The following is a 23,915-nucleotide window of genomic DNA, read 5'->3' on the forward strand; positions in this document are numbered from 1 at the left end:
GGCTATTGTATATTATGGGCTCTTATGTAATTAGTCAAACAATAAGTTATAAGAATGTACAACTTGTTTATAATTGAAAAAAAATAACATGAATACCCCGTCGGAAGAACTTGACAGATTTTGAATCTTTGTTGCTAGTGGTTTTTTCGAACCGATGTAACCAGCAGATCCTCACTAGTTCTTGTTCTTCCTTCACCCTTCTCCTTTTTCATCTTTAAATTTATTGCAATTAATAAAAACAAATAAACATTTAAAAAGAAAAAACAATACAAACCAAATCATGTTTCTTCCCGCTAAAATGAAGGGCATATTTGTTCATATTTTGTTGATATAATTTAAAAATAAATAAATAGATAAAAAAATTAAAATATTCCCAAATGTATCTATCTATATATATAACCTATAATAAAAAAGAAAAAAAATATTATTCAATTTACCTTTCTCTTTTGGACCTTCACAAAATGTCACGGATCACAACAATGAAAACTTTTTAAAAACTAAATAATTTCCAATTAACGTTGATGTGCATGTCTGAAGTATAATGGGAAGAAAAAAAATTTATTGAACAAAAAGAAGAAATAGGAAGGTTTTCAGTGGAACAAATGTTGAAGATAACAAACAAAAGATTTTGGATATGTAAAACTCAAGCGAACAGAATTCCTTTCAAAATTTCCTAAATTTTCAAAACGTGAAGTTAATGGGAAGTTCTCAATGTCTGCACGATTTAAAGAGGATGTGAAACGTTTGCAGAACTTAAGTAAAGCTTTTATGGTGATATTTTTTATTTTTTATTTTTTAGGAGAAAATTATATTTTTTGTGTGAGATGTTTTATTTAATTATAGAGTATTTGAAGTTTATTGAGCAATTGTATTTAGGATTCAAGTTTTTCAATATTTAAACATTGCTCTATCTATTTTTTTTTCTGGTCTAACGAATTAAAAATAAATTTGTTATTTATCCTGTTAAATCTTTGTTTTCTTTTGGGCCTAGGTGGATCGAGTGGGCTTGGATCTAGATGGCTTTAGCTTGCTGTCGGCCCATTAAGATGCTGAAGCCCGTGTCATCGTTCATTCCTTTGCCGAAAGCGCAAGAAACCAGGAATACCCACCTCCATTTTACAACATTCATCTTCTTCTATTGATCGACAAAGTCTCATTTTCTAGTTTGCTTATCTTTTGTTCAAATCTAGATCGTCTAGTTAAAGTAGTTCAATTTTTCTACCTCTCTTCCAATGGCGATAATGGAGGTCGAGACCCAGCAAGCGGCGTCGGCGTCGTTAGATGCTTGCTCGGCGAAACAGGCGACGAAACAAGGCGAGGGTCTGAGGCAGTACTATCTCCAACATATTCACGAGCATCAGCTCCAGGTCCGTCAAAAGACCCATAATCTGAATCGTCTTGAAGCTCAGCGTAACGAGCTGAACTCGAAAGGTACCCCAATCAATTTTGAATTTTGATTTTTTTGTTTGCTTCCAGGGTCTGTGAGTTTTTTGGGTACCTTTGGTTTCTCACAAATTTCGTCCTTGCTTGTTGCTCCGCTGAAGAATGGTTACATAGTTAAGACGCTATAGGAAGTTGAACCCTGAGGCAATATAATGAGAAAAGTGAATTAGGGAAAGAAAAAAAAAACGTAAAAACTTGAATGCTTCAAAGGAAGATACAAGAACAATTAATCAGTTCTCTTTCATCCTTATAAATTTTTGTGGCTGTTCTTCCCACTTCCTTTCTTCAACGAACGAAGTGTTGTTGGATTTGAAATTCTAACTCTTCATGTCATTTTCTTCTAATTATAAATGGTTGAAAACCGGTTAGTGGTGTCTTAGAATCTGAAATATGTTGGCAGTAGAACTCGTTTATCTTGATTTTAAACTCTTGGAATTGGAAGGATGGAATCCTTTAGGGCCTAGCCAATTTCATTTTCAGGCAACTGAAATATGTTGGCAGTAGAATTGGACCTGGTAACTGATGAGTAGTGAAAATTATTCTCACCTTTTCATATCCAATTTATACTACAACTATTTTGTAATTGAATTCTTATGTTATTGCCCTCTTTGATAACTCTCCAAGTAAATATCTCTGCATGTCTTCAGATTTTAAGACCTTGCAATTCTACAGCTTTTGATAGAATCTTGGAAAAAATTTCGGATACTGGGCTATACTATTTGTAAGATGTTGGAATATGGTTTCATTGTGGTATATACTTCGTTACTTCCAAATAAGATGATCCAGATATAGTGGATTCTTTTACTTTTTATTTTTATTTTTTTATGATAATATAGAGACAATGGTTGTTTACTCATATATGATATAATGCTTCAAAAGGCATTGTGTATTAGTAGAAGTGTTTTCCTCCCTTCATTTTTTAGTCTGCTTAGTCTAAACTGTACTTTTATTTCCAAGGAATTGGACTTATGATCTATTTAAGGTCATTGCATTATAACTCATATTAATATTTACAGTACGCATGCTCCGGGAAGAGCTCCAGCTACTTCAAGAGCCAGGATCTTATGTTGGTGAAGTTGTTAAAGTCATGGGAAAGAACAAAGTTTTAGTTAAGGTGAGTGACCTTTTCTTCTCTATTTATTACAGTAAAAAGTAAAAATAATAAAGTATTTATTTATTACCAATTTACCACTCCCCTTCCCTCCTTCACTCTCTCAACACCTTGGGATACATGTTGATCTTTTGAAAGAACTTCTGTGGAAGCTCCATTTCTGTAAAGTTCAATATTCTGTAGTAAAAAGGTGAAAATGTGCTGAAGTTGCATACCATCCAGTCCATGGTATTAAAAGTACTGAGATTTGATTCTGGTACTTGCTGTGAAATAGAATCTGGCATGTCGTGCTTCAAATAATTATCATTGGCATCTATTATTATTCAGCAATTCAAATTTGTATGTCTATGGAAAATTGGCGATACAATCTTAGAAGTTTTGATTTCGATCTCAACTTACGTATTGGACTCTTTTTTCTTTGTTTCCAACTTCTCTGTGTTCACTTGCACAGGTTCATCCAGAAGGGAAATATGTTGTTGATATCGACAAAAGTATCGATATCACAAAAATCACACCCTCAACACGAGTTGCTCTTCGTAATGACAGCTACGTTCTTCATTTAGTCTTGCCAAGCAAAGTGGATCCACTTGTTAATCTTATGAAAGTTGAAAAGGTTCCTGATTCAACTTATGATATGATTGGTGGTCTCGACCAACAAATAAAAGAAATAAAAGAGGTTTGTATGTTGCAAATAGTTTTATTTATTTTTTTTTTATTTATGTCAGTTACTTGTTAGTCAATAATCTGTAAGTTCTGAAGTATTAGTTCCAATCTGCAGGTTATTGAACTCCCCATTAAGCATCCTGAACTTTTTGAGAGTCTTGGAATAGCTCAACCAAAGGTAACACTACATCAATGCAACAATCTTACTTTCTTAACTAGTTTCTTGAGTTTGTTGTATTGAATATATCTCTCTCACCATGTGCTTCAAACAGGGTGTGTTGCTGTATGGGCCACCTGGTACAGGGAAGACACTGTTGGCTAGAGCAGTGGCTCACCATACAGATTGTACTTTCATCAGGGTTTCTGGGTCTGAGTTGGTCCAGAAATATATTGGAGAAGGTTCTAGAATGGTCAGAGAGCTTTTCGTCATGGCTAGGTTTGTTCTGAAACTGATGTTCTCTACTGTGTTTTTTTGTTAAGTCATCCGCTTGGTGTTGTTGATCCTGACCTCCCTACTTTTATGCACGTATGGGGACTCTTTTTCTATTGTTTCTATTGCAATCATTTATTGATTTTCCTCTTTAGGGAGCATGCACCTTCTATTATTTTCATGGATGAAATCGATAGTATTGGGTCTGCTAGAATGGAATCTGGGAGTGGTAATGGTGATAGTGAGGTGCAGCGTACTATGTTGGAACTTCTTAACCAGCTTGATGGATTTGAAGCATCAAATAAGATCAAGGTACAATAAATAAACTTCATATGTGAATGATGTTATGACCAACATTGATCAGATATTTCTCAACTTAAAAAAAGGGAAAAAAGACTTTGGATTGAATAAATGATATTCTAGATTTTGATCAACCAATTTTTTGAAAAGGTAGATGTAGCCTTCGGAGTTTAGACTTATTATCTTGATGGGTGAAGCTTATTATGTCTTTCAGTGATATGATATGAGGTAAAACTTGTAAGTGTATTTGTTCCAAAAAATTTAGTAATCTAGGTGTATCTTATGTATATTGTTTGAAAGGGAAAATGTATGTCTTTCCTAAGAGTTTGTGTCTTTCTGCTTGTGCTTTTCATGAATTGTTGTGGTAAATGTTGTAACTTGTAAAATGGGTTGTATTACAAACATGATTAGATTTTTTTTGTTCTGAAGAATTGACTGCATATTAGTTTCATTCCTACACTAGTACATTCTATACACAAGTTTTAAAGATTCCATGCCATTATTTTCATAGTTCTTATTCTTTTGAATTAGAGTAGTAAGCCTTGAGGTTAAATATTGGACTCACTGACTCGAAGCCCCTTTAAAATATTTAAATATCCTTTCCTGTTTGTAACTTTGTGCTAAAGCCTTGAAATTTGTGGAAACTTAATGAGGCACTTAGTAATCTGATAATGATTGTTTATCTGGGATTAGGATTTTTCATCTAAAATTTGGTTTCTAACTGCTTGGTCTTTTTTACAGGTCTTGATGGCCACCAATAGGATTGATATTCTGGATCAAGCTCTTCTAAGGCCAGGACGAATTGACAGGAAGATTGAATTCCCAAATCCTAACGAGGATGTAAATACCACTACCTGTTTCAGTATATACTTCTGTTATTCAGACAATATTTTGGTAGTTCAATTAATTTTTCATGTTTAACTTCATGACTCTTGGTCTGAAAGGAACCTACATTTTTTGAAGCAGAAAGATAAAAGCTGCTTATCTTGTCAGTTTTATTATGCTTTAATATGCGTTTGACTTTTGAGAGTACCTACAGTTGCCTACATAGTTTTCTGTTCTAATTACGTGGCTTTCTTTACCCCTGGATAAGGCTTGCAATTTATCAGCTATTGGGACTTAGGGTGGTATTAATCACAGTCGCTTACTATATGAATATACTGACAATTGGTTTATATGGAAATGCAGTCTCGGTTTGATATCTTGAAAATACATTCCCGGAAAATGAATTTGATGCGTGGGATTGATCTGAAGAAAATTGCTGAGAAGATGAATGGTGCATCTGGTGCAGAACTCAAGGTATATTAATCTTTAGATCATGAATATGATATTTTGAAAATAATCTAAAGCTTCCTGCGTATCATTGTTCTACATCAACTACTATTAACTGTAAGAGTGCATGCTCTAGCTTTCAAGTGAAACATTTTCTCTATGAACTCTCGGAGAAAATATATATAAATAAATAAACCTGTTGAGTAGGATTACGCAACCTTGTGATAGCTAAAGGACTAGGCGCTATCTATGCTCAAATAAAAGGCTCTTGGATCTAATACTTCCCTGGATATTCATCTGTATACGTTAAATTGTTCTCTCTATAAATTGCTAGGTTTATTACAAGATAGCATTGAAAATGAATGTAATCGTCATTCAGCAGTGTAACTTAGTGGTCAATAAGAATCGTGAAAATCTTGTCTCGTGAGATTAGGTAAGGTCCACGTATATCAAAAAAAAAAAAAAAAAGAAAGAAAAAACATTAGAGTCATGGAAGTCGGTTCAATCCCATGACCTTGGCATGCAAAACTTGTAAAGGCTAGAAGGTTATTCATTCGTTGAGAGACCAAACACAAGATTTGGGAATTTGAAAAAGATTATATAGCCGCCGATGCTGTTAAAGCAGGAGTGTTAACATACTAATTACTTTTTGGTGGCTTATTTTGTGATTGAACGCAGGCCGTATGTACAGAAGCAGGGATGTTTGCTTTGAGGGAAAGAAGGGTTCACGTGACTCAGGAAGATTTTGAGATGGCTGTTGCCAAGGTGATGAAGAAGGAATCAGAGAAGAACATGTCGTTACGAAAGCTATGGAAGTAGAACTATCATAAGAAGTAGCCAAGGAGTGGCAAATTCTGAATAGTGCTTACGTTTTTATTCTTGAATTCTTCACCTCATCTGGCTGTGCTTAGAGATTTGTCGAACTTGGTTTATGTACCTTGATTGATGTTTTATAGTCATCAACTCATTTATTTTCACCTGGATCTTGTAACTTAAATCCCTCCTTTTCCAGATGTATTGACAAGTTGATGGTAGCTGGTAAGGATTAAAGAATTGCCCAATTGAAAGTTATTTACTTTGTTCATATTATTGGAGTGATTAAGAGGTGATACTTTCGGAACTGATGAAAAGAAATGTTCAACATCACTGTCAATAGATTTTAATCAACTAAATGTAACTTTTCTTTTGAACAATGATACTATTGTTTTAGAAAAATCTGGGGAATTGTTACGGACACCGTAGAAAAATAAAACTATTTATAAAATATAATAAAAATATTTAAATTGGTTATGGGCTATATTTTATAAATAGTTTTAAATAGATTTATTGATTGTTAAATATTTAATTAATAGCCGTGGTTTTACTTAATCCAATCATTCGAATTTCTTAATCATTTGTTATTTTGTAGGAATTTTTAAGAACTCATTTTTGGTTATCAAAAACGTATGGCAGACACTCAAATTAATATCATCAAGAACTTACCCCTTAATAATCCCATTTGTTTTAAATTTTATTTAAGTTTTCAAACAAGTGAAGAAGAATAAAGTTGTAGATAAACTTAAGAAAATGAAAGTTGTAGATAAACTTAGTCGAGCAGCCTATTTCAATTCTGGGGCACCAAAATTGGTATAAAAATGGTATATTGGCATTCAAATTGCACAAAAAGAATTGGTGAAACAGGGATATAAGTAAAACGTGACGATTTAAGGAAGACACATACTCCTAATACTCCTAACCCCTTATAGATCTGCCTCTGTTAGATGGTTCGGTTTTGCTTCATTTATTAATTGGTTCACAAGAAGTTGTTTAGTTTAGTTCAATGAAATGTTAATTCTAACCTTTCTCAACAGACCTTGTAATACACTTGTCCTCTCATACAGGGTGATAATTCATTTTTAAGTTTGAAGTTTGAGGTGTATAACATGCTTCTTCTTCGAGTTGTAGTAAGGATCGAGGGATTATTCGTATACATTATTCAAATGTTAACTGTAAATCGATAATATCAAATTATTATCAAATTACCACAGTAGCTAAATAATAATATTTTTATAAAAAAAATAATGTAAATTTTGAAACATATGTAAAAAATATGATAAATACAAAACTATTTGACAAAAATTTGTGTTTTTGGTTAGTGTACTGAGCCCCATACCATCTTCTTTTTTTTCTTTATTTGTATGTTAAGTTGGTCCACACTTTCTTATTTTTTTTTTCATCATTTATGTATATATATTTATTAATTATTCTATTTCTAAAAATATATTTCTTTATTAATTTAATTTAATTTAATTTAATTTTTCTTAATCAAAATTATACATTTTTTTCCAATTTTTAATTAGAAAAACAAAACACATATATTAACCAAAATATGTTATTAAAAAAATGAAATAGTAATAATAATCAAGAGAAGTTTGAAGTTTACTCTAAAAAAAGAGATAACAATAATTTACAATAAAAAATTATTAGTTAAATTTTTTAAATTTAATTTGCAATCGAAACATAATTTTCCTCCGTCACCTCTAAATTATTTCATGATTTTTATTTATTTTTCTTTTTGCCATAAATATTAATTTTTTTTATTTAATTACCCACAAGATCAACGTGTATTGGTGACTTCAATTGTTATTATTATTATTATTATTTTAGAGTAAGTTTCAACTTCTCTCCATTATTATTATTACTATTTTAATTTGTTTAATATGTTTTTTTAATAATATTTCGTTAATATATGTGTTTTTTTAAATGGTAAATTGAAAAAAACATGTATAATTTGAATTAAGAAATAATTAAGTTAAATTAGAAAATACGAATTCAATCACAAAAACTTGAAGATGATATATATAAACAATAAGTTAATTTAATAAAGAAAAATATTTTTAAACATTGAATATTGAATATATATATATAATTTTAAAAAAAAGTAATGTATGAGATCCACTATAATGGGTATAAATAATAATAAATAAAAAAATGTGTGGGACTCAACTTAATATATACATAAAAATAAGAAAAAAATGGGAAGTGGATGGCTCAGTTCATGGAAGTCTGTTCACGATTTTATCTAAAAGAATATATTTTTGTCAACATCTATTTTATTTTTTACATATGTTTCAAATTTTACATTATTTTTAAAAAAGTTCAAATAATAAATTTGTATACATGTATACAATGTGTATTAAAAAAAATAAATAAAACCATAGATATGATTAAGATGTATAACGGTTTATAAAAAATGATAGTATAAAAAAAATGGATGTTTTTAATAATATATACACCCACACATGCGTATTCTTTAAAACAGTATTAAGTTAAACTACAAAATTGATTCCTACAGTTTTGAATTATGAGATAATTTCAATATGATTTTTGCAATATTAAAAAGTAGGAAAGTTCTCAAATGTTGAATTGTTAGCATGTGTTTCTATCTAAACACATCAACAACTAGCGCCAATTTGTCTACTTTGAGCATACTTATGTATTGTCAACAAAATAGAGAAATACAATCTCACAACAATCTACAAAATTGAATTAATCTATGAGGACCAAATTGAAAGTATATCCAATTCTCTTTTAAATTATATGAACAATAGATCTTAAAATATAAAAAGGATCTTTATAGCTTATTGCATGCTTTTAGGATCAAAATGATACTTAACTTACCTTGATCATGGTCACAAGAGTAACGTAGTAACCATTACATTCTAAAAAAGGTGCCAAAAAGGATTATAATACTTCACTATACTTAATATTTTTTTCCATGTTTGAAGGAAAACAATTGAAAAAAATGTAAGATTAGAAGATAAATTATTCAACGAGACAACAACAATGTATTAAAGTATCTTGCACCGCTTGATGTAGAAGGGAGAAACTACAAAAGTATTTAAAATTTGAAACGAAATATAAGAAATTTCAATTATTGAATGAGACTGTCACAATGTGGTTGTCTCTTAATAACTGTCATATGTATGTTAAGAAATTTACACACTCTTTATAATAATCATCAAATATAAATTTGAGAGTACTCTTCTCTCACGCTTTAACTAACGAAAAAGATTTTTCAGAACATTGTGACGGTCTAATCGAATAATTTTTTTTGGTGATTCAAACTGTTTGTTGAGGGTATACATGAAAATCTTCCGTTGGGCCCAAGAGGGATGAGCCCATTCCCATGACGAATTTACGGATGAGGTGAGGCCCCAAAGAGGAAGAAGACGATGAATGAGAAATGGGGAAAAATGAATGAAGAATGAAGATCACTATTATGGGTAATTCATATGAATCACAATCATCGGCGCTGAGAAATCGTTAAAGGAAACATCCCATCTGCTTTGTACTTGTGCACCCTTCGTCAACGTTTTTGTTATACTTTATATTAAAAAATTTCATCATCTGTAGAAACATCACTCTGAATCTTTCCTCAATTTCAGGTACCCAATTTGGAGCTCTCTATTGTTTTTGTTTCGTTTTCCCATGTTAATTTTGATTCTCTGAAACCCCATCTCCAACCCCAAGTTTTTCTTTTTCTTTTTTTTAACGATTGACTTTGAGATATGTAATTCCTGTTCTGGGTATTGGTTTTCGATCTCTGAATTTGTGATAAAGTTTGTTTTAGGGTTGTGCAGGCTTTGGATTTTTGGAGAAGAAGATAATCAATGAAAGGGGAAGTACAATTGGAGTCATCAATTGGGCAAAACCCTAGTGATTCTGATCCTCTGCTCGAGAATCAGAACGGTTCATCATCCCATGGAACCTCTGATGAAATCAAGGATGAGGATACTGAAGCTGGTTCCATTCCTTGTTGTCGTATTTGCTTAGAGAGCGATGCCGAACCAGGTGAATTTCATTGTTAGTTTGGTTGTTGGATTATCTTTTCTTGCAATTTCTTGCTCAACTAAAATTTCATTTTATTGTTGGCTCAATTCTGTTGAATGTTAGCCCCATTATATATTGGGGGGTAATTCTTTTGTTTATACTCTCTCATTATCACTAGAATTGAAAATCCCTTTCAATTTTGGTCTTGCTGAACCCTGTTTTTGATGCAAAGTCACTTTTGTGTTTGGTCTTTAATGCTTGTAAAATTATATAAGTTCTGTTTTTCATAGCTCGGGTAATACCTTCCTCCACTTGGCTCAAATGAAATTTTCCATTTTACAGAAGATGAACTGATTTCTCCATGCATGTGCAAAGGCACACAGCAGTTTGTCCATCGATCTTGTCTTGATCATTGGCGCTCCGTTAAGGCAAATTTCTTTATTTTAGTTCTTCTATGCTGTTCCTGCTTATGACTATGAAGGATTTGCTTGTTTCCTTTTCTATTTTCTTATAATTTTAATCAATCTGAAAGAATTCCCATATTTCTGCAGGAAGGGTTTGCTTTCTCGCATTGCACAACTTGCAAAGCCCAATTTCACCTGAAAGTTTCCTTATTTGAGGACAACTCTTGGCGTAAAGTTAAATTCAGGCTTTTTGTGGCAAGAGATGTTCTCCTTGTATTTATAGCTGTACAAACTGTGAGTTGCCATAAATTTTCTACCTCTCATAGAATTATTATTAAAATCTTGAAGCTTGAGTGTTTATTTATCAAAATAATCCATTACTGTCCTGTTTTTTTTTTTAAATTTCGAGGTGTATGATTGTGATTTGTATCAAACTGCTATGTGGTTATTCAACTTTTAGTTTTTTTTAGAACTTAAGGACACGGTTGTACATCCTATAGATTACTACCTGTCAAGGAAGCTGCCTATCACTTTTTGTTTATCAAGCTTACAAGAACTTTTTGATTTTTGTATTTTCAAGACGATAGGATTTTTTTTTACTAGGTACGCCCATCTTAAGCAGTTGTGATAATTTATTTCATTTAAGCATATCTTGTCATTTAGATGACGATCAACCCAAAATACTAGTATTGAATAAATATTTGAATATAAACTCATGGAGGATTTTATCCTTTTTGTAGTTAATAGCGGCAATCGGTGGTTATGCATATATTATGGACAAAGACGGGGCATTTAGGAATTCTTTCAGTGATGGATGGGATCGTATTCTGTCTAAACATCCTATTCCATTTTATTATTGTATTGGTAAGCTACTTTGGAACTAAACTGGTCAGCTGCTTCTTTAAGAATAGGATCTGAGGTGTGTCTGATTATCACAAGTACAATTTCTTTTATTCATAAATTGACTTTCTGTGCATTGCTGTTCGTTCATGCTTCATATAAAGCAGCAATGATGCAAAATCCCTCATTTCATTAGTGTTGAAAACTCATTACTAGTTAATTAAGGAAAATGAGTTTCTTTTTCATCCTTCCTGTCAAAATACTCATTTTACTGTGGATCATTAATGTCTTGTCAATACCTCCCCTCCTCTATAATATATTTAAAATCTCAGTTAAATTGACTTCTTATCAAGGTAGATTCAGCTGCCATTTCAAATTTGATACTGATGTCTTATCGTTTGTTTGTTTCCTCTTCTTTAATTTGAATAAATATCAACGTGGGAAAGGGATATTTTTGTGCCAAGCTGGGTTTTGTGTGTTTTATGGGGTTTGTGAGACAAGAAAAGTAGTATCCATCCTCAAGGGGAAATATTTCTTTTGATTATGCTTTGGGCTCTTGAGATTCTCTGTTTCTCTTTAGGCAGGCCCCTTTTTTTATTTGCTAGGTCTTATTTTAACTGGACCCCTTTCAGTAGTTGGCTCCCTATTGTGGGTTTGTCTATCTGGCTTTTCTGTGTCCTCTTTCATTTTTTCTCAATGAAAGTTAATTTTTTCATTAAATAAATAAATGCCCTTGTTGCCATTTCTTTCTTAACATTTTTCTTTTGCCAAATCTAACCAAGCCGTAGGTTTCAATTATTCTTAACCAATGACTTGTTTCATGGTTTTGAACTACTAATGACTCTATGTCTGCATATGTTTTCGTATATCAGGGGTCCTAGCTTTCTTTGTTCTGCTCGGATTCTTCGGGCTCATACTACATTGTTCATCCCTGAATAGTAATGACCCAAGAGTTGCTGGGTGTCACAACTGTTGCTATGGATGGGGAATCTTGGATTGTTTCCCTGCATCAATGGAAGCCTGTTTTGCACTTGTTATCGTTTTCGTAGTTATCTTTGTAATCCTTGGCATAGCTTATGGCTTCCTTGCTGCTACTATGGCCATTCAGAGGATCTGGCAAAGACATTACCACATTCTCACAAAAAGGGAACTGACTAAAGTAAGATTCTAAACCTGTTAAATGTTTTTTGTTGGTGAATGTTAATACCTGTTTTGGTGGTTTTAATACTTCACTTCCTGGGATGTAGGAATATGTGGTGGAGGATCTTCATGGATGTTATACTCCTCCAAAATTGGAACCAGAACATGAACAGCACTTGAAAATGCTACAGCTTCTGTAATGAAACGGTAAAAATGAGGTGTTAAATTTCTGTCATTTAGTTTTTTTTTTATGTTGTTTTGTTTGTGGAATTTGCTTGACAAGGTTGTTATAAATGAGCAATGTGGAAATTAGATTTTAACTAAATTGTGTTATCTGATCCTTTCTTGCATTTTGAGCATCTGTTTCTGTTTTTAGGCAATGTCTTAGGTTAGATTGCTTCTCAAAAAAAAAAAAAAAAAAAAGCCACTGCAGGTTTGTTCTCAGATTTCGTAGACATAATTTGGTTAAAATCATGAAGTTGTCATCATTCATAACTTTTGATTTTTCATTAAATATTCACTTTTAGTTTTTTTTTTTTTTCTTGCTGTCTATTAATTAATCTACAATAATTATAAAACAAAATTTTGAATTTAATTTAATGACAAAAATTGGTGAAACTTAATTATAATTCTTTAGTTCTTTCAACAATGATGTAATTTGCACTATAGGGATCACATTAGAAAGACAACATTTTGAATATTTGAATCTCCCATTGATTATACACATTACACTACATTTGTAAATGATGGCGAGGCCATTTTGCATTAATCAAATTTTAAAAGAAAAAACTCATTTAAATTATTTAGGTAGACTGTAAGTGTTTTTTGAATAAAAATAATGAGTAATTTTATGTTCGACATGACTGATGGGTTTTAGATTTGATCACATAGTTTTTTTTTATAATTATTATTATAAAAAAAATCTATAGATGTAGAGTGCTTATTTTCATAACTTTGTATTTATTTTGGATTTAGTTAGTATCTTTGTGATATTTTTTGATGGACCGATATTATTTTGAAGCCTGGTTGGTGATGGTTTGGATTGAGATTATTGTGAGACACAAAACTACAAGATTTTTGTGGTTCAATTAACCCAATATATTTTTATTAATTTTTGTAGTTGATTTATGTGTAAAATCTTTAATCGCTGATTAATCCCAATAAACCCATCCTTTTTGAAATATTATTTTATTGACCGTGTTTGGTATTGCGTCAAATGAATCATATTTCATGTTATGTTTCAAACGTATCATTTTTTCGTTTTATACATATACTAGTCTTTTTTGAAGACGTACCTCTCACACTGCAAACTTCTTGAGAGTGAGAATGCCGTTGGAGTTGAAGAAATTTAAGAGAAAGTTGTAAGAGAGCGGCACAAGTAAAACAAATTTGAGGGAAGGGCTGGAGTTTTTGGACCACGAACTCATGGTCCTCATGCACCATTTTCAACTTAACATGAAACTCGTGAGCCTCATTCATAATTTCTGATGTGACATATATATGAAAACATCTCCAATGTGGCACCTATGTGAAACTTACATATATATGAAAACATCTCCAATGTGGCACCTATGTGAAACTTAAAATTGTAGACTAGGTATACGATTTATGGTATCATGTACTAGTTTTAGGATTCCCCAATTTTATTTTTTTACATTATTACCCTCTCTTTTTAAAAAGAAAGTCTGTGATGGACCTTTTAAGATAAACGTATTTTGTGGTGTTGAATTTGGGTTTGCATTGCTTTTGCGCGATGTAATTCAATATCTAGTACTTGATTATTTAATTATCTCTGGGTGGAATGAGAAAGCTTGATGTTTTTTAAATTGAAGTTTTTAAAAAATATTTCTATCTTTAAAAAACTTAGTTTCAATTCGTGATTGTTCAATCGGTCTTCCTACCGTTGGAAGAATTCTCTACCCTATAGACTTTTCTAGTGGAATTTATGAACTTGAGTTTGGTGGTCCATGGATCAGACCTCTAAGTCCAATTAGTTGAGTTTGAACATTATTTAATACTGGGTCTTTAACTCATATAGTCTAAATTGCTATATGATATTACATGAAGGATCCAAATTACTAATAAATTTCATAAAAGTCCTAAATGAACTAGTATATTACATAAATGTAGGCTCAGATTACTTTAATACATATTTTTATTATTTAATTGATTTATAACAAATATCTAAATGGAAAAAATGATGGAATACTGTTTTGAAAATAAGTGGGGTCCAAAATAATTTAATACAAACTTCTATTATTTAATTGATTATATCTAAATGGAAAAAATAATGAGATACGATTTTGGAAAGAAGTGGAAAACTTTTTATGCTTTCCTCCCACGAAAACGATTGTCAACTCTTTCCAACGTGGATTACGATTTTTACTTTGAAATTTTAAAGAGTTCGGAGGTGAAGAAGAAGACAGTCGACGACCAACAAATACAAAACTTCTCAAACATAATCTAGTTAAAAACTTCGATGTTAGTATTGTATATATTCAACACATATGAAACATTAGGTATATTAGGTATATTTTAGATATTCAATTAAGTAGCCAATCAAATGAAAATGTAGTTTTGAATGTGATATATTTTAGAGTTTATTGAGATTTTGGCGGTGAAGAATAAAACTTTCGATGGCCGAAAAATACAAAACTTATCCGACAGAATCTAGCTAGAAATTTTGTGCTTAATATTATATATATTCAAAACAAATGAAACATTCGGTATATTAGATGTATTTTAGATTATATTAAAAACATATTAAACATTTGGTATATTATGTATATTTTAAATATTCGATTAAATAGGCAAACAAACGAAAATTTAGTTTTGAATGTGATACATTCTAGAGTTTATTAAGGATTCAACGTTGAAAAAGAACGGTCATCCTATCAAAAAAATAATATAACTATATGTCAGTATATAGTATTATTGTATATAATATGAGATATATATACTAAAACATAGAACATAACTATTATAGATTGCAGATATATTAAAGTATAATGTAATCAAATACATTTATAAACGAAAAATATGTATGTATGATCATGTCGTTTACTACTTTTTAGTAATATTTATTCTACAAACAAAAACTTTAAACACAAATTCTATAGGAATTATGTATAAGGTATTATTGTATATAATATGAGGTATATATACTAAATAACATATATAAATTCAGTGTATATTTTATAAGTGAAAGGTTCTTATATCAATTTGTTTATGCTTTTTATTTAAATATTCATATCTTATGTGGTAAATAATACGTTATGTTTGAAATAATATTGATTATGTATTAAAGTTGTCTATGGCTACAGGAACATGAATGAGAAATAATTATGATGAGTATATGTAATATATGTCATTAAAACATTAATTGTTTTATAATATATGTAATGTTGAGAAAAACATTAGTTGATGTTTTATATGATATATGTTTTATATGATATATGTTTTATATGATATATATCATATAAAACATCAACTAAAAGTATTATATGTCACGAGTAATATATAAAACTAATATAAATGTAAATAAGATGTGGTACATATATAATAAATCACGTATACAAACTATTATATAATGCGACAATATTATAAAACTAGTATAATCATAAATAATATGTGGTATATATTTATAAAATCATATAAGAATAACATTAAAATGAGGGGTATATTGTTAATATATACAATATATACGCATATGATATACTCAAAATGAACTAATCAGGTAGTTTTGTTGTTTAACTATTTAATTTTAAATGGGTAAAAGAACAAATGACTTACTGTGGACTTTATCGTAGCTTCAGGTGATCGAGAATTGTATATGCCGGCGACTTGTTAAGATTCTACAACTTACGGTTATGAGAAGTTTGAATACAAATTGAAAAAATAATGTAATAAGAAGTTCAAATTTTATGATTGAATATCTAAAAGCTTCAAATGATGGAGAATAATAGGTAAAAATAGTTGCCGGTGATAAAGAAAAATAAGTATATTGTGACTGTCGGAGATGGAGAAGAATTAAGTAAAATATATAATTTTGGAAAGAATATATAAATAGTTTACTACAAATTAAAAAAAAATTATAAAAATTATAATATATTTTATTTATAATTAATTTAAAAGATACTTGAAATTTATTACCATATTAATTTATCAAATAAATTTAAGGAAGATATGAAATTCATATTAAATTCAAAACATTTTAAATAAGGTAATTTTTAAAATAATCTTATGAATATAATATCTCATCAATATTCGTATTATATAATTAATAATTAATAAAAGGTTATAATTGTCCGTAAAATATTATATTTTCTATTTAAGAAAATAATTTTCAAATTATGATGGTTGTGAAATTTATTATTAAATTAACCCAATTGATAAGCATGAAACTTTGTGGTCATTGTAATTAGCCAATTTATGTTTTTTTCAATTTCAATTTGAGAGCATAAAGTTGATAAATAACGTGTAACAATTTCACTACTAATTTGATAAATAACGTGTAACAATTTTACTACTAGGTTAATCAATAGTTTTAATATTTTATTAGTTATATGAATACATATATAGATAAAGAGCATAAAGTTGTGGGAATGGAATCAAACCTTCTTTTCCAGTCTCTACTAAATCCACTTAATTATACTTAGTTAAGGGATTAAAAAGGTACGCCTTGAAAACTCATGCTTAAATGCACGTTGTGGAAGATGATACTACACGCATCATGTTAGCAACCTATCAAATATTAACTAAATTAAACAAATAATAAGAAAAACTGAAGGGGACAAAAAAAAAGGTACATATTTTCAAAAAGAAAAACAAAGCACCATTCTAAAACAATCCATTTCAATTCATTTCAATAAGGTTTTGGGTTTAGCAATATGAAGCAATCCATTTCAATTCTCGACCACCAATTTTGGTGTAAAAATGGTTGAGATTGGCATTCAACTTGCATTAAAAATGCTCATACTATATACAAGTTTTGCACTTTACAAACCCCTCTCTATCTATTCAGTAATCATTCTCTTTCGTTTACAATTGCCTTTCTTCACTAATTCAAAATCAAAACCAAACTAAAACAACCAAATATTATGTGGTTCTTCCATCACTGACAAAAACAAGATGATCACCATCCCTAATGACTTCTATATCTTCAATGGCAGCTCCATCTTTGTTCAATACCTTTGTTGCCATAATTCCATATTTCTTCAAACCAATCTCGAGCAGCTCGTTGTAACTTTCCGGAAGCAGCACCAACTTCCCGCCAACTTCGCCGATCTCTGGACAGCTTACAATCACCCTTGCAGGGTTGGTTCCAGAGTTCTCTAAACTGGTTTGGCTATCAGGAAAAGGGTTCCCATTCTCCCCTGATTGTGCTGCTGACATGATACCAAACAATGAGTTATGGAAGTTGTTAGTCCTACGTCGGGGACGAGAATGACCCGGCCATGAACCATCATTGGCTTCCTGAGGTTGGGGGCGAATCATAGGCTCGCTTGTAAATCTTCCAAGGAAGCGAATACCAGTCTGCTTCTCTGGAATTGCAACAACAGATTGAGTTTTTGACTCTTTTATTGTTTGGAAGAGGTTTTTAATTTCTTCGTGTCCTTGTTGGTCTGCTAGATCTCTCGGAGTCCATCCATGGACATCTGGTTTGTCAATATCAGCTCCTTGTTTGAGAAGGAACTTGACGATCTCAATGTTGTCTTCACAAACAGCAACATGTAAAGCAGTCGTTCCGTTGTTCCTAGCACTCGTAACGTCACCTCCATATCGGTGAATCTCCTTGAGCAACTGGAGTTTATTTTGCTCTGCAGCAGTACACGCAAAGTGGCCGACATCTCCTGACCGAAGGTTAGCACCATTGTCTATAAGTAGCTGAGCTACTGCCTCATGGCCACCAAGTATCGCATCCCATAATGGTACAACCCCATCTGAATCTGTAGAAAAAGTAACAGGGAACATAATCATCTTTCCAGTCTGTTTGGATTCATTAAATAAAATTATGCAACAGAAATCTTTAAGATAGATCCCCATCTCAATGAAATCCTTCATCAATTCCAAGTTTTTCAGTTTATGTGTCTCCATTCCCCCAATATTGATATTTTAATACGTTCCTCAGAATAGAAACAATCCATGAGAGAAAGATCCACAGGGGATGTATAAATAATAAACAAAACAATTCAACAGATATGAACCACAACTTCATAAAAAAAAACTAATAAAAAAAGACATGAACCACATGATAAGGTATATTGTTTGCAATGACCTTTGCATGATATGTTTATCAAGTTATGATAAGAATTGGATGCCAGCAAGGACATTATAATAAGAACACCTATAATAGGAAATGAGATAGTTGGGCAAGATTTTTTTATGGGTTCTAAATGTATCTAAAGCAAATTACCATCAACACTGTTTTGGATAAGAATTTTAGAAGGTGAACTTGGTCCTTAAATAGAACACAAAATTCCTCGGGAAAATACACAGTTTATTTAGGGTATGTACTCATTGTTAAATCATATTTTTAAAAAGTGAAGATAGTGGACTTGAAATAGAATAATGGGGGGAAAATAAATGCCATTAATGTGTCAGCAAACACTTTTTCATGGGTGAGAAGTCAACGCAGTGGCAAATTTTAAGCAATCTGACCTTTAAACATTAAATAGAAAGTATGATGTGCATAGCAAGCAAACGGTTTTAAAGAAAATTGTCTCTAAAGTTTGTTTTATGACATTAGTAGACAGTAATATTAGCAAATTGTAAAGTAAAGTACCTCTACTATTGGGATCTGCTCCATAGTCTAGTAATAGAAGCACACAGTTCTCATTTCCATTTGATGCTGCTATATGCTGGTATTTACATAAATGGAGAAACCAAGAAAAGCAATAGGGGATGAGAATGGGGAAAACCTCTTAATCAGTTGATAGAAAGTCAAAAAGAGCAACAGGAGATTAGACTCACAAGTGAAGTCCTCCCGGTATTGTCTGATTCATTTGGATCGAGACCTCTTTTCAAAAGTTGGTGTAAAAGCAAATCATCTCCTCTAAGTGTTGCAAAACAAAGACTAAGTGGTAGGTCCATTCTGCCTCTAGCTAGCATGTTCTCTGTCTCCAACAAAACTCCTTCCATGATGGGGTCCTTGTCTTTCAAGTCCTTCAAGTGCTGCCAACCAAGATAAAATGTCATTGTAGATAAATTACACGTTAAGCCTCCCCTTGTAAGTTAGTCAAATATGGACAAATCGTTCCATTCCATTAAAATTCAGTTTTTGTTTTATTAAAAAGAAAGTACAGGGAATGTAACTCTAGTTAACCCACATAATATAACTGATAAAAGGGAGCAGACCTGAAGAAGATTGTTCATGATTATAGTCCCATCTCCGACATTGGATTGAACAATATTCAGAAAAGCCGTCCGATTTAGACGCAGCAGCTGACTCAATCGCTTTGTACGAACAGTAAACAATTGTGGCCTGTAACATAACACCCCAATCTCTCCACAAAGATCACCAGTTTTAGCCTCTCCAACAGGCTGCAAGTATTGGAGCAATTTAGTCAGTAAATTAATTGCCTTGGACTAACACATAGGTAAGCAAAAAAAAAAATATTAAAAGAATCTAAGAGTTTCAATAAGCAGACTTGCCTGTTCAACTCCATTCTTGAGTACTAGCAAATCCTGTGAAAAGATGTCAAACATTAGACTTTGGGTTGAACTGAACTAGGTGGTTAATTAGTGAATACGCCAGAAAGTAACTTGGAAGTTTCCATAATCAAATAACTTAAATAATTACCACAGCACCCGTGACAAGAATGTAGAAGTCTGTTGGGGCTTCATTTTGTAAAATTACATCTTCTTTTGGAGGAAAATATTCTGCCTTCATTTCTGACACCTGTAACATTTCAGAAAATCACTCAGTTCCAAAGTAAGAGCATACTCGTCAACAACAGACTCACATAAAAATGAAACACATCTAGGTTAAAAGCTTAAGGACATTTGTCAATTACCAGCTGAAAAAGTAGGTCATTTGAAACACCGCGAAACAAGTAGACCTTGTCTACTAGAGAATAGAAAAGATAATGTGAAATGCTTGATCGGATGGCTTTAGGCAATGAATCAAGAGTTTCTTGCTGCTGCAATCCCTCAGAGTCAGTTCTGAACTTTAGACACAAATGTGCAAGCATTTGGTCTTGTAAACGGAGAGGAAGTTGATTCCTATGGGCGAAACTAGATGCAGCTTGTATCGTATCCCTCTGAGGAAAAACGTATCAAAGTATTAAACAAAAAAGAAAAAAAAAAATACTATCTTATAATACAAAATATAAAGGGTCATTTGTACACTGCAAGAATTTTCTACTTACGAATTTTCTAGTTCTACTGGTCCCATGGACAACTAAGTTGGTCATATTTCCAATCAAGTATGCTGTCAAACCAAGATTGAAAAGCATATAGAAGATGTCAAAAATCATCTCCCTTGTATTCACAGGATGCAAATCGCCGTAGCCAACAGTGGTAAGAGTAGTGATAGACCAATAAATGGAAGTGACATATCTAATCCACAAACTTTCTTCCAGAAAATTCTCCATGGATGCTCCAATCCATGTATTTTTTGGGTCACGATAACGAGCAGCAAGGAGATAATAAAAACATGCGGCACAGTGAACCGCAAAGAGAGTAACCTGAAAAATACATAGACTACAAATAAGAGAATAGCTTGAGAACAAACTAAACTAATTGAAAACTCAATTCAATTGGCATAATGAAACTTACACAAATGAGTTTCGCGCATCGAACCCAAAAGTAATTATAGTTCCTATCCTTTTCTAGTCTGTTCAGAAGAAAGAAAACAAACATTAATTTGACGTAGAACCAAGGATTAAAATATAGATGTTCTTTTGCAAGTCAAAAAGTTAAGAAACTTAGATTAATATTTAAGTTGTTTTTAGTCTCAAAATAAGTTGAGTATAGTGTTATTTCTAACCTTTACAAGCATTTGTAAAAGATGTCAAAGACATCGGTAGATATTTGATTTGCAGATATATCGACTAATAACTTCATCCTTGGGTAAAACACATATTTGTTTATGCTAATATAGCGAAATGGAAAAGTCTTTGTACCTGGAGAAAAGAGCACTGACTCTTCGAAGACGCCACAGACGAAGCATGTTGAATAATCCATAAGAACGGAGAGGCGAAGGGGAAATCTTCTGTGCAAGTTCAGAAGGAATTGTGGATATGACATCAAAGATCAGCCATGTCCTTGCATACTTCAGAGCAATTTTCTTGGGTTCATCAACAAGTAAATAGGTAGTTTTATCAAGGTAAGCAACAAAGAATGTGAGAACAATGTCCACAGCAAAAAATCCATTAACCACATTGTCTGTAACGGAGAGTGGCGATTGGGGTTTCTTAAGGAATCCAAACTCGAACGGTGAGACCCAAGCAGTATATACCACCAAAACAACGAGAAAAGTCTCCCAAATCCTGTAGATAACAAAACCTTAGCCACTTTTGGGAGAAAAATGAGAAAGCTATGCATCACCCTGTGCAAACAACCATAAATATTGGCTTTATCAGTGCAGGAAAAGAGTCTTTTGAGTTCTCTTTTTTTTTTTTTCAAAAACATCCAACCCCTTGAATCCATTCACGAAACAAATATATATATATATATATGTATAAATATATTTATATAGATTTCTGTTGAATGCTATATTAAATACAAAATCGACCTTTTTGCAAGCTTTAGAGCATGAGGAGAATCGTCTGACGTTATAGAATAACCTTTTATAGGAAGAAGCGCATAAACAAACAAGAACTAAAGCGAAAAACAAAAACAAAAACAAAAAAGACGTAAAGCCAGCACCATAATTTACAAAAACAAAAAGAGAGACGAAAATTCACAAGCAGGAAAACCCAAATACTTGAGAAAACAAATGGAACCAATAAGAAATCTGACAATAAAATCAACAAAAACACAAAGAAATCCATTTATGATGTAAAATTTAAAACCCAATTCAAAAGGTCGTAAGAAATTCGAGAAGGAATTCAAAGCAACCGATAAAAGCCATTTTCAAAAGCCTCTGAAAAAACCCAATAAGAGAGAAACGAAAACTCACCTGTATCGACGGTCATAAGGCGAAATAATAAAACGCCGGAGCTTGACTCTGCGATTGCTTCTAGCGCCAAGAGAAGGCAGTATTCCAGTAGTAAGGCTATACTGACTACCATCTCTGGAGAGTTGCTCAAGCTCTTCTTGACCACAAACAGAAACCCTGAAACCTCCTCTGTTTCTAAGGGTGTCCATTGTTGACGTTGGACGCTGCAAAAATGAAAAGAAACAGAGAAAGAAGAATCTCTGGAATACCCTGTGTTTGTGGGTATGCCTTATTCCTCCTCCTTCTTCCTTCTTGATGTTCGGTTTGGTTTTATAACGTAGTTTCTTCAAGTGGGTATGTCTTCTTCTCTTCCCCTGTTTTTGCAGAGATCCTTTGGACTGTCTTTATATATATATAGAAAAAGCTCTGTCTCTGCCGCGCGTAAGGTTTTAAGGGTTCTTTTTGTTTGGTTTTAGGGTGTGGGCTATTTACCAATTGGCACTCTCATATATTATTTATTTTTCCTCCCATTTTGACTATTTTTCTCTCTTTTTTCTCTCTCTTTTTTTTCTTTTTAAATAAATTTTAAAAATCAAATAAGCACTTTGGTCAAACACACCTTTCTTTTTTGGTTTTTCGAAAAAAGTATTTATCATATAAACTGTATTTTTTTATAATTATACTTTGATGCTCTGTATTTGGAAAATAACAAACTTTTACCTTTTTGATGGTGTGTATTGATTTTTATCCTAAATGGTAACTTCATCCTTATTTAGCTTTATATATAGATTTAAATATTTATCTTTTATAATATATATATATATATATATATATATTATATAGAAAAAAAATGAAACTTTTGAGAAAAATAATAAATGACGGTTGAATTAAGATTTTTATCTTGTATAGTAAAAAGGTTAGCTAAATTATGTAAAAAAAACACATATATTATTGTTTGTTTAAAAAATATCTATTATTTTTTTAAAAAAAATTGGAATATCACTGTTAACGGTTCCGTAAACGTGTATCAAAAATTATCATTGGAGTAGAAAAATGGTTATAATATTTAAAGTGGAACGGTTGTTTTTTCTTGACTTAATAAAAGTAAATATTTTAGTCACCAAGCTGGCAAAGCTAAAGCCATTGAGAAAGGTAATATAGAAGAGATGAAAAAGAAAATTAAATAATAATAATAATAAAAAAAAAAAGCAAAGTACAAGAATATGTCTTATAATGCTTAATAAAGAAGTGCAAGAACATTTTTAAAAAATAGAATAAACAATTAATATACGTTTTTCCAAAAATATGCTCTAAATTTCTATAATATTATTTGAAATATAAAAAAAAATAAAATGAAGGAAGAAAGAAAAAGGAAAGAAATCTTGAGCATTTAAAAGA

The 23,915-nt window shown here is 31.5% G+C and overlaps 3 protein-coding genes across 5 annotated transcripts; 2 read left to right on the forward strand and 1 right to left on the reverse strand.

Moving 5' to 3' along the window:
* Positions 1-1,084: 1,084 nt before the first annotated feature.
* On the forward strand, positions 1,085-6,303 carry LOC101220074 (26S proteasome regulatory subunit 8 homolog A). The gene is made up of 9 exons (XM_004149840.3): positions 1,085-1,431; positions 2,460-2,557; positions 3,006-3,230; positions 3,333-3,395; positions 3,490-3,653; positions 3,803-3,959; positions 4,689-4,787; positions 5,136-5,246; positions 5,898-6,303. The coding sequence occupies exons 1-9, from the start codon at positions 1,233-1,235 to the stop codon at positions 6,036-6,038; spliced, it is 1,257 nt and encodes a 418-aa protein (XP_004149888.1). The 5' UTR covers positions 1,085-1,232; the 3' UTR covers positions 6,039-6,303.
* Positions 6,304-9,414: 3,111 nt separating this feature from the next.
* LOC101220313 lies at positions 9,415-12,757 on the forward strand. Of its 2 annotated transcripts, none has more exons than XM_011657864.2 (7): positions 9,415-9,646; positions 9,832-10,052; positions 10,374-10,459; positions 10,583-10,729; positions 11,176-11,299; positions 12,148-12,434; positions 12,523-12,757. In XM_011657864.2, the coding sequence occupies exons 2-7, from the start codon at positions 9,872-9,874 to the stop codon at positions 12,613-12,615; spliced, it is 918 nt and encodes a 305-aa protein (XP_011656166.1). In that variant the 5' UTR covers positions 9,415-9,646; positions 9,832-9,871; the 3' UTR covers positions 12,616-12,757. The 2 variants fall into 2 exon arrangements, with proteins under 2 accessions (XP_011656166.1, XP_004149889.1); XM_004149841.3 differs by having other exon boundaries at positions 9,842-10,052.
* Positions 12,758-17,255: 4,498 nt separating this feature from the next.
* On the reverse strand, positions 17,256-22,977 carry LOC101220784 (potassium channel AKT1). Of its 2 annotated transcripts, none has more exons than XM_004149842.3 (11): positions 22,539-22,977; positions 21,541-21,906; positions 21,194-21,251; positions 20,785-21,102; positions 20,431-20,676; positions 20,217-20,315; positions 20,069-20,101; positions 19,772-19,957; positions 19,388-19,588; positions 19,200-19,275; positions 17,256-18,363 (listed from the first exon to the last, which is right to left on the reverse strand). In XM_004149842.3, the coding sequence occupies exons 1-11, from the start codon at positions 22,724-22,726 to the stop codon at positions 17,513-17,515; spliced, it is 2,622 nt and encodes an 873-aa protein (XP_004149890.1). In that variant the 5' UTR covers positions 22,727-22,977; the 3' UTR covers positions 17,256-17,512. The 2 variants fall into 2 exon arrangements, with proteins under 2 accessions (XP_004149890.1, XP_011656178.1); XM_011657876.2 differs by having other exon boundaries at positions 21,541-21,965; positions 22,539-22,670.
* Between the last annotated feature and the right edge of the window lie 938 nt (positions 22,978-23,915).

Source organism: Cucumis sativus, chromosome 1, assembly GCF_000004075.3.
Source record: "Cucumis sativus cultivar 9930 chromosome 1, Cucumber_9930_V3, whole genome shotgun sequence".
Taxonomy (NCBI): Eukaryota; Viridiplantae; Streptophyta; class Magnoliopsida; order Cucurbitales; family Cucurbitaceae; genus Cucumis; species Cucumis sativus.